Source organism: Centruroides sculpturatus, unplaced genomic scaffold (genome assembly GCF_000671375.1).
Source record: "Centruroides sculpturatus isolate CEXI.00-Female unplaced genomic scaffold, Cexi_2.0 scaffold815, whole genome shotgun sequence".
NCBI classification, from domain to species: domain Eukaryota; kingdom Metazoa; phylum Arthropoda; class Arachnida; order Scorpiones; family Buthidae; genus Centruroides; species Centruroides sculpturatus.
Window position 1 is genome coordinate 128,108 of NW_019385019.1, and position 14,097 is coordinate 142,204.

The 14,097-nt window shown below is 28.6% G+C and overlaps 1 protein-coding gene across 1 annotated transcript in view; it reads left to right on the forward strand.

The window, feature by feature from the left end:
- Window positions 1–14,097, forward strand: part of LOC111633511 (receptor-type tyrosine-protein phosphatase kappa-like) — a 70,467-nt gene that overhangs the window by 50,785 nt on the left and 5,585 nt on the right. The window contains exons 17-36 of the mRNA XM_023378094.1: window positions 3,054–3,347; window positions 5,786–6,039; window positions 6,128–6,200; window positions 6,288–6,415; window positions 7,005–7,283; window positions 7,369–7,441; window positions 7,529–7,635; window positions 9,447–9,642; window positions 9,714–9,810; window positions 10,086–10,353; window positions 10,707–10,749; window positions 10,851–10,941; window positions 11,015–11,085; window positions 11,245–11,408; window positions 11,486–11,573; window positions 11,829–11,905; window positions 12,038–12,074; window positions 12,154–12,251; window positions 13,497–13,613; window positions 13,692–13,840. Coding sequence (XP_023233862.1) covers window positions 3,054–3,347; window positions 5,786–6,039; window positions 6,128–6,200; window positions 6,288–6,415; window positions 7,005–7,283; window positions 7,369–7,441; window positions 7,529–7,635; window positions 9,447–9,642; window positions 9,714–9,810; window positions 10,086–10,353; window positions 10,707–10,749; window positions 10,851–10,941; window positions 11,015–11,085; window positions 11,245–11,408; window positions 11,486–11,573; window positions 11,829–11,905; window positions 12,038–12,074; window positions 12,154–12,251; window positions 13,497–13,613; window positions 13,692–13,840 — 2,704 coding nt within the window. The remainder of the gene's footprint in view (window positions 1–3,053; window positions 3,348–5,785; window positions 6,040–6,127; window positions 6,201–6,287; window positions 6,416–7,004; window positions 7,284–7,368; window positions 7,442–7,528; window positions 7,636–9,446; window positions 9,643–9,713; window positions 9,811–10,085; window positions 10,354–10,706; window positions 10,750–10,850; window positions 10,942–11,014; window positions 11,086–11,244; window positions 11,409–11,485; window positions 11,574–11,828; window positions 11,906–12,037; window positions 12,075–12,153; window positions 12,252–13,496; window positions 13,614–13,691; window positions 13,841–14,097) is intronic.

Here is a 14,097-nt window from a genome sequence, read left to right on the forward strand (position 1 = left end):
GTTTTAAATTCGAATTTGTTATTGCGTATTGGTTCGATTATAGAACGATTGTAAACGTTTCAGAAAATTGATCAAATTGAAAATAGTTCGTTTGATTTTCGGCAATTCTCTTCAGCGGTAGGTGTTATATAACAATTACTATGGTTATTGAAATATTGGATGTAAATGGGGTTTGCTTGCAAAACCTCCGCTGACGAAGTCGCGGGTAACAGCTAGTTTGTTATATATAAATCTTTATATAGATCATTTTTTAATTTTAAGAAAAATTATATTACGATTAAATTGAGACCAGTAATATATAAAAGTAAGCTAGCAAGGACTCTTGCAGGTGGTTAAAGTGACAAGATGGAAGTCGGATGATTTTCAATTATACTCGGAGGTGGACTTACCCTTGAGAATTTCTGGGTGGTCCGTTCGCCCCGTGGCTTTAAATCATTTTAATATAAGTTATATTTCACTTGGTGCAAATAACAAACAAAATACAGACTCTGTCTGTTGCGTTAACTTGTAAAAATGTTTTATTTTATCCTGGTTTCGTCCGGTTGTCGGATATCCGATGCCGGGCATCGGGCTGATCTTTCGCTTTCACACATATCCGACTAACGCCCGATTTAAACGTTGAGTATAATTGTGATTGTTATGGTAGTACTGTGTAACCGCTATTCGGCTCTGAAGGACAAACATTCGAAAGCTCCCCTAAGATCCAATACAGTTTGTGTAATGGGATATCTGACGCTGGACAGTCTTATTACTCACACAATATCAAATTGTGTACAAGCTAATTTTTTTCAAACGATTCGAAATTATAATACGGTAGATAATTTTATTTTACTTATAAAATAGTCTGACCTTGGAATTTGATTCTTATATTTTCTGTCATTAAATCAATTTCGATGCGATACCTGAGCTTATTGGCTTCTGCAGATTTCAGCAATATCAGATCTAATATGTGATATAGGCCTATATCTATCGTCATTTCTTCTATGTTAGTGAGTCTTTCGCGTTGTTAGTTTTTATGTAGGTTAAATTAATGTTGAGAAACCGAGTTCACACAAATATGATGTTGAAAACTGTAACAAAATTTTCAGTGCATTTGTACAGAGACGGATTTTCGGCTTGACAAAAATCCAAAATTCCTCAACACTTATTTCGGAGAATTTTATTCTTAAAGTACAATCCGTTGACAAGATAACCAATTGTTGTTGTTCTTGTAACGAAAATTCGCAACTCGATGTATCAATTATGGCAAATGGATTTCGAATCCGTCCATAATTTTTTTATATTTAAGGAAGGGAAGGAACTTGCAATCTTTTCTCCCAATAGTGTTAAGTGTTATCTACACGGATATAATTACTTCGACATTGTTATTACGAAACGAAGGAAACGTATCTACTGCATTTTTTTCTCTGCTCTGTAAACTGCACACTTCGAATTTACAACGCTAACGTTTCTTAAATTGTAGTTTCTTGCTATTGGGTTGATGGTATTTTTTGACAGGTGTGGTTACTTAACGTAGCTGTGTGATTTAATTGTAACAGATGTGAAATTTAACACTATTGCTAATTTCAGATTATATTCTTTGTTTAAAAGCGTTTTAATATTTTAAAACTCCCATTTTGTTTGAATAAAATCAAAATCAATTTTAATGTCTCTCAATAAAAAATCTTATTGGGCATATCCTTTGTGAATTTCGGAAAGGATACAACACCGTACATATAGTAAATAATATTGTAATACGCATGAAATAGTCCCCCGCTTTCATAATTTCGCAGAGCACTTGAAATAAGTTTGAGGAACACCGGTTAAGAACCGCTTGTTTAAATATTAAAGAATTAGTTACTACACACACAAACATTTCGTTTCAAAATGTACTACAGGATTCTCTTTTCTTTTAAAAAGCTTTAAACAGATTTGTTTAAAAACTCTTAAAAATTTTGTCCAGAACAATAATTGTTTAAAATAATCTTTCAAATAGTAATACGTATCAATGTTTTTGTTTTCTTTCACGGTTACGGGATGATACAACTTAAAAGTGATATATATTGTATTTTCAATCAAAATCACTTGACACTCTATCACGTTATGTAAAATAAATACATTTTTTTTTGTTATTTCAACTTACTTTATTGTTTTCTGTATTAATTCATTTACTTATTTATGTTCTGAAATTCGTTTATTCGAATCTTTCAACATTAAACCTTTAGTTTTCTGTTAAATAGAAAATTCTAATTATTCTAATTATATAGTAGGCTGACGTTTAACAATGTTAAATAAAGCCTCAGCCTACTATTCTGAGAGTTCCTAAATGAAATTTGGACGAGCAGGAATTTTTCATGGGCGATTTTTTTTCGGATATGTCGAACTCCAATCCCTCGCCGTCCGGCCATCGCTATTGTGAACATGTCGGAAACTACAATAGGTATGAATAAAAGAACTTGTAGTTTGTATAGAGCGGAAACAGTTAAAATAGTACGATAGTAAATTTTTTTGTTTCGTTCTCCTTAAAAAAGAATGAAAGATCAATATCAAATGAAATTGATAAAAATATACAGAAGAATAACTTAAGAAAGAAAATTGAAATTCTAAAATAAACCATGATTTATGGCAAGTTTGATCTTGTTGAGTTTTGAATCACGAGGCTAGATTTTTACTTTTTTACTTCATATTCTAAAATCGATATACGAAACATTTTCTTTATATATTTTATTAATAAAAAGTTTTATGAAATTTAATTTTTGCTTTTAAAGTATCAATTATAAAACAAAAGATTATCAATTTAAATTTTCCAAATTGCATTGAATGTTGATAAAAATACCAAAGAAAAAATCCCGAAATACACTTAAGAATTGTCAGAAATTACAATTATTGTATTTTTTATCAATAGAATTTTTCGATTTCTATAGTAATTATTAAATAATTTTAGTACGTGAGTTTATTAGTTGAAAGGATTTAAATAAAATTATGTTAATACCCTTTTTATTTAATTATTATTATATTACAGTATTTGAATTTTACTCGAAATATTTATCTAATTGAAAACACTTTCGTTTTAGTTCCATACAGCGTTCTAAAGGATCTGAAAGTCATTTCATGGAGAAAAGCACTAAAATTATCGTGGTCTCCTCCAGATTGTTCCCTTTCCAACGGAAATATAAACTCTTACAAATTAATAATTACGAGTAAAGATCCTTGGGATTCAAGAAACGACACGAAAATTGTGAGAGTGACAACGTTCTCTTTTCAAGATCTGATTCCTTTTACAAGTTACAGTATAAGAATATTTGCAAGAAACAATATCGGTTTTTCTTACAAGTCTGTTAATATAACCTCGAAGACATTGAATGAAAGTAAGTCTGTGTATTGTTTATATTAAATGTAATTATTCTGTGAATTTTTTATATTGCATTAAATACACTTTGAATTTAGAGAATTAAGCAAAAATATGCAAATAATAAACCAAAGTAATATTTAATTTAAATGTAAACACAATTTAAATTTAAACACAAGTCTGTATTTTAATGTACAGTACATAATATAGAATAATCAAGCTGAAATTCATTTGAGAGGAATAACCTTCAGAAGACGGTGAGTGGTCACTGATTCGTTATTCGTCAAGGATTTATTTACAGTTTCGAACAAATTCGTGACGAATTGAAGTTCTCGACCGTTTAATAAATAAATATTTAAGATTTAAGTGTTGTTGGAACACGTACAAGTTAGTGACGCGTTATGCTATGGGCAAAATGGACAATTGCCTGGGGTCCCCATAGATGGGAGTCCCAAACCAATCATTTAAAAAAAAAAAACTATTTTCCACAAAAAATTCCCCCAAGAAAAATGTATGAAGGGAACACTGTACGTTGGGCCCCCTAATTCAAATTTGCTTGGGCCTGGTGAAGCCACGATGCTCCAGTAGTAGAGGTATTACATAAACAGTCATGGAATTGCCACATGGATTCGTCGTTACTAAAGTCTTCATCAGATCATACAGTACGATTATAGTGCATATTAACGATTAAACCAATATTCTAAATATTAAAAGAAAGAGTACAAATTAAATGTCGATAATAGACGTAATGTCTTAACATATTAATTATACGTATACAAATTACGTATCTTATACAAAAAGTTATTAAATTTGTACGTAATGTTGTTCGGATTTCTTTCTATTTTTGATATTTAATGAGAAGTTTTTATCCTTTCTTTAATTCGCTATTCTGATATCAAATTATTAAAGCCTGAAAATTTACTCAATTTATCGATATTTTCTAGAAAAGAGACGAAATTATGCAGAATTAATTTTAATATATCAAAAAATTTTTTTAAGTTTAAGAAACATTAGAAATAATTAATAGATTACTCGAGGAACTATTACTCTATAAATAAATAAATTATTTTAATAGTTTTTAAAATGATATGAAAACTATGTGATAATTAAAGAATAGTTTTATAAATTTGATTTTTATAAGCATTATTATGTATAAACATAATTAAACATTAATAAGTACTTTAAATTTTTTTATATATTTATGCTACTTTCTAGTACAAGAAGTTAAGTGTTTTAATTCAATTTTGGTAGTTTTATTAAATTGCTTGTAATTAATTATCATTTCCATATTCATTTTATAAATAATAAATAAATATTAAAGTAACATTAAAATAATTTTTATTACGTACGTAATATGTTTATTATTATTCTTTACAACTGGATGCATAGACAGACACTAGACATCTGTAACAGCACTCTTTATTCAGTCATATCTTACACAAAGATGCCTAGTGTCTACCACTAATGCACCCAGTTGTGAAGTAAAGAATAATTAAAAGAAGGCACGGTTTCGGAATTAGTCAATAATGTTTATTATTATAATGTATTATAGTTATCTTGTCCGATTGGGAACGCCAAAATGCCCTATTTTTGGCGTGCTCATATGCTTAGCACCGGTCCTGATAGATATTGAAGTCAAATTTAAAAAATGTATTAAAAACATTTTAAAGAAACTCTTTTTATTCACACAAATGCATTAAAAAGTAAAAAAATAATATTTCTTTTCAGCTGTCACAGTATTCTTGGTAATGCGCGACAAAAAATAAAAGCTTGGGGCACTCATATTCTTAGTTACACTTTCTTTCACTCTTTTAGGCGCACGCCCCAAGCTTTTATTTTTGGTGGCATGATACCAAGAATACTGAGAAAGCGGAAGAAAAATTATTTTATTACTTTTCAGTGCATTTATATGAATAAAAAGCGTTTATTTAAATTTTTAAAATATTTTTTTATTTTCTACTTTTTATGTAACATTAAATTATCGAATTCTTAGTTCAGCATTTAATTGGGAAGTTGACGAAATTTGAATTGCAGGATATTGCCTAGGCAATATGACTGAAAAGAGCATAGCTACGTGTAGAGCCATTTGTTATCAGAATTTACTTACAAATTTTAACTCTGCTAACTTTTTACCAATTGCGAAAATACTCTTCAAACTCTAAAGAAATGTATCGTCGCCGGAAATACACATGTGTGAAAAGTTTCAACTAGATCGGAAATTGGGAAGAGAGTGAAAATTGACTATCGAAATTCACCCAGACAAAAAACAGAGTAATTAAAAGTGTATAAAAAACAAAATATTGGTTACAGCGTAAAATTCATTTACTTTCGAGAAAATAAGAAACGAACAAACCGTAAAACACAAAAACAAATTTAGATTAATTTGCTACAATTATCGTCGTTAAATTTACTTACTGCTTTTATTTTAAACAATTAACGAAGTTTTTGTTTATTTAGAACCGCCAGCTCCGTATGATTTACGAGTAATTCGAAAAACAAATCGAGAACTTTCACTTAAATGGAAATCACCTTATCCACCCCACGGAATACTTGAAGGGTACGAAATCAGTTATAAATGCAATGAAAATAAATGCGAACACCGTCAATTAAGAACGATCTGGCTTTCTGTTGATAAGGTTTCGTGTGATCATTCGAATTATCATTGTTATACAATAAATAATCTGGAAGCAAAGAAGGAATATATTATATATGTAAATATCATTTATAGTAATAAATATATGTTTGAAGAGGGCAGTAAAAATAAATCTAAAATATTTCTTGCATTCGTATATATTTTAGATTAAAGCTAAAAATAAAGACGTTAAAGATTTAGGGGATTCGAGTAGAATTATAGATGAAACAAAAGAATCAGGTAAATTCCTTTAAAACATTTCTTTATGATGATTCATATTACTTTACTTTTCTTCGTATTTGTAATCCATGTTTTTTATATATTCAGTTCCGGATCCACCCGAAAAAGCTAATTTGGAAAATTCCACCGAATATTCATTTAAAATATCTTGGGATTCGCCCAAGAGAGAAAACGGANCTCTTTTAGGCGCACGCCCCAAGCTTTTATTTTTGGTGGCATGATACCAAGAATACTGAGAAAGCGGAAGAAAAATTATTTTATTACTTTTCAGTGCATTTATATGAATAAAAAGCGTTTATTTAAATTTTTAAAATATTTTTTTATTTTCTACTTTTTATGTAACATTAAATTATCGAATTCTTAGTTCAGCATTTAATTGGGAAGTTGACGAAATTTGAATTGCAGGATATTGCCTAGGCAATATGACTGAAAAGAGCATAGCTACGTGTAGAGCCATTTGTTATCAGAATTTACTTACAAATTTTAACTCTGCTAACTTTTTACCAATTGCGAAAATACTCTTCAAACTCTAAAGAAATGTATCGTCGCCGGAAATACACATGTGTGAAAAGTTTCAACTAGATCGGAAATTGGGAAGAGAATAAAAATTGACTTACGAGATTTCACCCAGACAAAAAACAGAGTAATTAAAAGTGTATAAAAAACAAAATATTGGTTACAGCGTAAAATTCATTTACTTTCGAGAAAATAAGAAACGAACAAACCGTAAAACACAAAAACAAATTTAGATTAATTTGCTACAATTATCGTCGTTAAATTTACTTACTGCTTTTATTTTAAACAATTAACGAAGTTTTTGTTTATTTAGAACCGCCAGCTCCGTATGATTTACGAGTAATTCGAAAAACAAATCGAGAACTTTCACTTAAATGGAAATCACCTTATCCACCCCACGGAATACTTGAAGGGTACGAAATCAGTTATAAATGCAATGAAAATAAATGCGAACACCGTCAATTAAGAACGATCTGGCTTTCTGTTGATAAGGTTTCGTGTGATCATTCGAATTATCATTGTTATACAATAAATAATCTGGAAGCAAAGAAGGAATATATTATATATGTAAATATCATTTATAGTAATAAATATATGTTTGAAGGCAGTAAAAACAAATCTAAAATATTTCTTGCATTCGTATATATTTTAGATTAAAGCTAAAAATAAAGACGTTAAAGATTTAGGGGATTCGAGTAGAATTATAGATGAAACAAAAGAATCAGGTAAATTCCTTTAAAACATTTCTTTATGATGATTCATATTACTTTACTTTTCTTCGTATTTGTAATCCATGTTTTTTATATATTCAGTTCCGGATCCACCCGAAAAAGCTAATTTGGAAAATTCCACCGAATATTCATTTAAAATATCTTGGGATTCGCCCAAGAGAGAAAACGGAATATTAAAAACTTACAGAGTAAGTAGTATTATTTATCATCGTCTAACAACACTATCATAATAAATTCCATTCAGTTTAAAATTACAGTAAACCCTCGCTTTAGGGACACAATTTCGGGGGTAGAATAACAGGGAATTTCGGGTAAACACTTAAACGCTGTCCCGAAATTCCCTGTTAATATAAATAAATCCAAATAGCCATTGGCCACCTCGTTTAAGTGGTGGAGTTAGCAATGTCCAGTCTGTGTCCTAAAGTGATATCCCGACAGAATAGAAAAATTGCAAAGAAAAACTTCTAAAAACTCCAAGACGAAATATATTCTTTAAGACATATTGTAAAAAAATACAAGATAATAAAGACTTATACTAATAAAAGTATTTTTGTTGGTTTCTGTAATCTTCTTTGTTGTCCTTTCTTATTTTTCTAATCTCCTCCGCGTAAATTTACGTAAATCAGGTAAAAGGTCTACTCTGCCAATGTGGATCATGTTTCCTGTGATTGTGAGAAGGACGAGAAGGAAGACTACAAAAATACTTTTATTCATATGTCTTTATTATCTTGTATTTTTTCATAATATGTCTTAAAGAATAGAAAAATCGAATGTTCCTAAACCTAAAGAAAGACAATTATATATTTGTTTACTGATTTTATATACATCTGACTGTATTTTGTAAAAATATAACTATATAAATCATCGACGATCGATCCATGCCACTGATACGTCACGGGTCTGTGAAGTTCTTATCCCCAATTGAATTTTTTCAAATAACTTGTGTCATTCGTTTGTCCACCATTTGTCAATCAAAAAGCTTCATTTGCCCACCTGTTAAAGAACAATTACAGCATAACGAAATTTTCGTAGCTTCACATTACATCAACCTACGTTTTTGCTCTTTATTCAGTTCGACACAACGGTTTTGTTTGCGGTAATGAAGCATTCTTAAATTGTTTCTTTTAATTTTGCATTTTATTTTTTTCTGAATTAGTCTGGAAGATTTCAATATTATTATACTGTAATTACTAAAGCAATCTCTGCTTTAGTAAGAACATAACAGTAATTTGCTTTATATTATTATACTTATATGATATTAGCAATGGCATAAATGGCTATATATATTGCAGAAGTTTATTTGTTTTATTAATTAATAATTTTAAAATTTTAAACGTTTCTTTAATCAATCAAGTTANTTTATGGTTAAGAAGTTTAATAAGGGCTCTAACCAATCAATATAGTAGTTTTATTGAATGTCTTAGTAATTGCATTTATTAATACTTATATATTCATTTGTTGCATTTTTATATATTTTTTATATTTTATTTTTGTTGTATGTTGGTTATTTAATATTTTATTTTAATTGTACCTTATTTAATTTTGAATTTAAATTTTGTATTCCATTGATGGAATTCTAATTCAAATGTATTCTAAACCTGAAGATGGCCTGTGAATCAGGCTGAAAACGTTAGTTTGTTCAAATAAATTATATTTCTCGGCAAGAATAAGGTGTTAAGTATTTGTATATGTATTAAGAAATATTTGAAAAGGTAGTTATTTCAATATAACTGATATAAATTGAAATTACAGAAATTCGATAAAAATTTTAATTTCAAATATCATAAAATTTTGAAAAAAATATTTATTAAAATTTAAAGAGATAAAAATAATTTATTTGTGTAAATAGTTTAATACATGTGAAAGCTATAAAAGATATTTCTCCAGAAACTGATAAATAAAAACGTTAAATAAAACCGAATGTATAATCAATAGAATTTAAGTACTTTATTGATACTAAAGTTTTTCAAAACATATAAATAAGTTGAATTTACAATAGATTAACATAACCGCAGTAAAATCATTTAACGAAACCGTCTCTGGAACCAGTCAATTCAATATTGTTAATGCGACTCAAAGACAATATGCATTTGAGGATTTGTATCCTGCCACTTTATACAACGTCTCTATAGAAGCAAGTACATCGGCGGGATATGGAAGTCCTTTAAACGTGCAGTTTACAACAAATCATTCAGGTATTAGTGAAGTTTTATGTATCGATTACATTGTAAAGGAAAGAATATTTAATTCGCACTTTTTATTTCAGTACCGATTATAGAAGTGGAGCCAGCGGTATTAGAAGTAACAGATTCTACCATTGGTTTATTAATAAAACCAATTAAATTCGACAAGGGACCTATTAGGTAAATCCAATCAATAACTTTTACGAAGTTAATAATTTACAATTTTTATTTTAAGAAATTGCTTATTATTGTTCACACGAACACACACACGAAAGGGAATACATAATTACTTGTTTTAAGTAAATCACTTAATGTCACGTAACATTATTTGTATATGGGAATTCCAAATTCAAGCAGTCAAAACCGAAACCAATACTAACTTTATTAATGTCTGCAACAATATAGTTTAATTTAAATTAACAAACGAATAATTATATTTCAATTGACGTTTTCAGTGAATATCACGTGATTGTAGAACGAAAAGGCAGACTAAAGAAAAGAGAAATTAAAATAGAAGAAAAAGAATTAATTAACTATAATACTTCTGTGAATACGAGTGTAAATTACTATTCGACTGCAAGATTCTATCCTCGTCAATTCGATTCTGAAGGCATAAACTTTACCGTTGGAGATGGGAAAACGTATAACGATTTTTACAATGCACCGTTAATTACAGGAGAAAATTATCAATTAGGAATGGCTGTTTTAAGTAATTATAATGGGGTAAGATAATTCCTCTTGTAAAATTAATCATTATTATTTACGTATGTTATAACATAAAGTAAATTATGATTATTTACTGAAAAATCACATTTTTTTAGTATGATTATGTAATGTTTTCAATTAGCCTAATATAGTTAACTAGTTATAATTAACTAGTGTTTTAGATGCTAGATTATTGTTATATTGAATTGGATGTATATTAGAAACATGTCTAATGTTTCTAATATACCCTATTTGTTATGCATTAGTCTCTTCGTTGAGAACCCTTCAGGTGGTCTAATGTTTCTTAAAAATTGTAATTTTGAAATTTAATTTTAATAATAACATTTTAAAATTTGATTAATTTTTTTTAGAAAATACTTATTGGATATAAATATTTATCCGATGTTATAAAAGGTATGTACAGATTTTACTAATTTATAAATAATATATTAACATTAAATATCTATTCTGCGTAATTGTTAATTATTAATTTCAATTTTTATTTGAACGTTTAGTGAGTAAAAGAACAGATAAAAGTTCTTTAATAGGTGTATTATTCGGAATTCTTGCGTGTTTAATAATAATTATTGCCTTAATAGGATACAGGTAATATTTAAAATGTATACTTTACTTATAATTAAGTGATAATTAATGAATATTTCTTATCGTATATTGGCAGAAAGCGTAATTTATTAGGAAAAATCAAAAAAGAAAATGGTTTTAATGTGAAATTTTTAAATAAAAAAAATGGTAATCATTTTATTCTTAATTTTAAATATAGTGGTAATTTAAAAAAGTATTAACACAGTTTTATATTCGAACATAAAATGACATTCAATTAACACGCGTAAAATTATTAACTCTCCGTAATAAGAAATATACTTAAAAATTACTTTGGTGTATTTTTAGATGACGATTTAATTGTATCATCCACAAATCCAATCTTGGAAGAATGCTCAGAAAATAAAATAAAAGAAAAACAAATAGATGGATCTACCGAAATTTCAATTGAAAATTTGGAAAATTACATTATAGATTCCACAGAAACAGGAAAATTGAAAAGGCAGTTCATGGTATAACAATATAAATCAATTCTATTCGTTTCTCAATGTGAGAAAATTTATTATTTACATTTTTTAATGCTATTTAGGCTGTTAAAAAAGGACAATGCAAATCGTGGGACATGTCTAAACTACCAGTAAATAAACCAAAGAATCGATATGGAAATCTTCTTGCATGTAAGCATGAAATTTCAATATTACACATTTTTAATTAAGAGAATGACAATCTTCAAAGTAAACTTTATCATCCACAAAACACCGTATCTTTCGTTACCTACGTAATTTACTTCATAAATTCATTAAACTGTAAAAGAAAATCAAATTTATAAAAACGTTCTTGAATTTCTATATGGACTTTCTCAAAATATAAACTCATTTTTTAAAAAAATAAAGCATATTTAATCAAATTCTAATACATTTTTCAATTTTTAGATGACGAGACTCGTGTAGTTTTACAAATATGCCTAAATGATCCATATTCGGACTACATTAATGCAAATTATGTTGATGTAAGTAGATTTATAGAATTCTGCTACCTTTCTAATACGTTTGTTACAGATAAATTTCACGAAATTTCGACAATTTTATTCATATTTTCTACCGAAAGTAATTTATATCTTTAACTCTTATTTCAATTTCAGGGATATGAAAGACAAAAAAGATATATAGCAACTCAAGGTGATATATCTTAAAAAAGTTAAAGAAATTATATTGCATCCGAATAAAATAAAAATAAATCAAATTTTCATCTTTTTAGGACCGAAGCAGACGACAATTCATGATTTTTGGAGAATGGTCTGTCAAGAGAATGTTTGTAAAATAGTCATGGTCACTAATCTGGTGGAAAACGGAAAGGTATTTTTCAATAATAATAATAAATTTTTCAATGCCGATGCCATTTTTTAAAGTGTTTTCTAATTATACAAAATGTAATGAACATCGTAATGATGAAATTTTACGTGAATTTTAATTTGTTTTGGAACTGGAGAGCAACTCGCATAAATTAGAGAGATTTTAGTGTTTGATTTATGGCAACGCAACACTTGGGCGATGACTTCCGGGAGGTCTTTTTATGGGAAACTGGCCCCTATTTAGGCGTTACAGACGTGGAGGAAACTGGAAAGAAAACCCGGAAAACTCCACGTGCCAGCCCGTCCGAGCGAGGCGCGAACCCACGACCGAACTCCCAGTGTTCAGGGTACGAAGACCGCTTGGCCACTGGTGTGCTCGGGGTACACACGACCGAACTCCCAGTGTTCAGGGTACGAAGACCGCTTGGCCACTGGTGAGCCTGATTATGATTATTGTAACATTGATGGTAAACAATTGAATTGCAGTGTATTTTATTAAAGCATCTTTATACTTTAATATATTGATGGTAATTAAAGAGCGTGAAAAATGTTTGATTTAAAAAAGCATTTATTTATTTTTTTTTTGACTTTGAAAAAGTGACATAGTCAGTGGCAATTCTTTCTTAGTTTTTTTAAAGTACTTTGGACTTTTTCGTGTTTTTCACAAACTAACTTTTTACAGTTCCATTTTTGTTATTTGATGTATTCTGTTCTAAAATAATCATATTCAGAAAGTACCTTTCCAGTACAGAGACCAAGTGAGAAAGTAACTTTACCTTAAGAAAATGCTATGATTGCAATTTTAGTACAATTCACATTGCATAAATACTTTTATAATGCCAAGAAAATTAAATTTAGCAGTAACCATAGTAAACAAGTGTTGGCTTCGGACTTTTCAGTTGCTTAATTAGCAAATGTGTTTTCGATAAATCGAAACTTTCACTGAAAGATAGATTTGTAATTTGGTTACTTTGTTTTGAAATATAAAAATATAATTTTATATCAGCTTGTGTAGATATAATATTACATTAAATATTAAAGTACAGTGTATAAGTTTGTTTTGAAATTGTGCTTGATTGTACAGTACAAGCGTGATTGTGCGAACTTAAGGTGTATATAAGTTAAGAAACGAATTAAACAGAAATTTCTCCAGAAAGTATCACTTTAAAATGTATACAATATATATTGAAGAAAAGTAACAATTTCATTGGTAACGTTTGAATAAATCATAAATTTTCAAATATTTCAGACAAAATGTGAAAAATATTGGCCCGAAACTGAAGAAAATTACGGAAACATTAACGTATCGTTAAAAGATAAGGAAATTTGTTTAGATTATGTCGTTAGAACGTTTCTTATTACCCAAGTAAGTACGAATTCTGTATTATTATTTTGCGCTTTAATTGACTTAATATTATAAATGACTTTGAACATTAATTCGTAGGGAGAAAGAACGTGGATGTTGAAACATTTTCATTACGTAACGTGGCCCGATCACGATGTACCCAGATTTACAAATTCGGTCGTTTCATTTTTACAAAATGTCAGAAATTTTAAGCCAAAGAGCAATTCTCCTATTGTTGTGCATTGTAGGTAGGTTTATATATTTACAAATTATTATACGGATATTATTTTTTATAGAAATTACAGAATATCAATATTAAAAGCACAAAGAATGCTCTAAGCTTTTTCTTTTTGCATCCAACAACTTCTAGAAAAATGTATAATTAATCAAATTTTGACTTTGATCTTGGTGTTCATAAATTAGTAGCAAAGAACTTCTTCCAAATACAGTATTGAAGTCTGACACTGTCACGACCTCTAGCACATAGAGCAATGATAACCTTAGA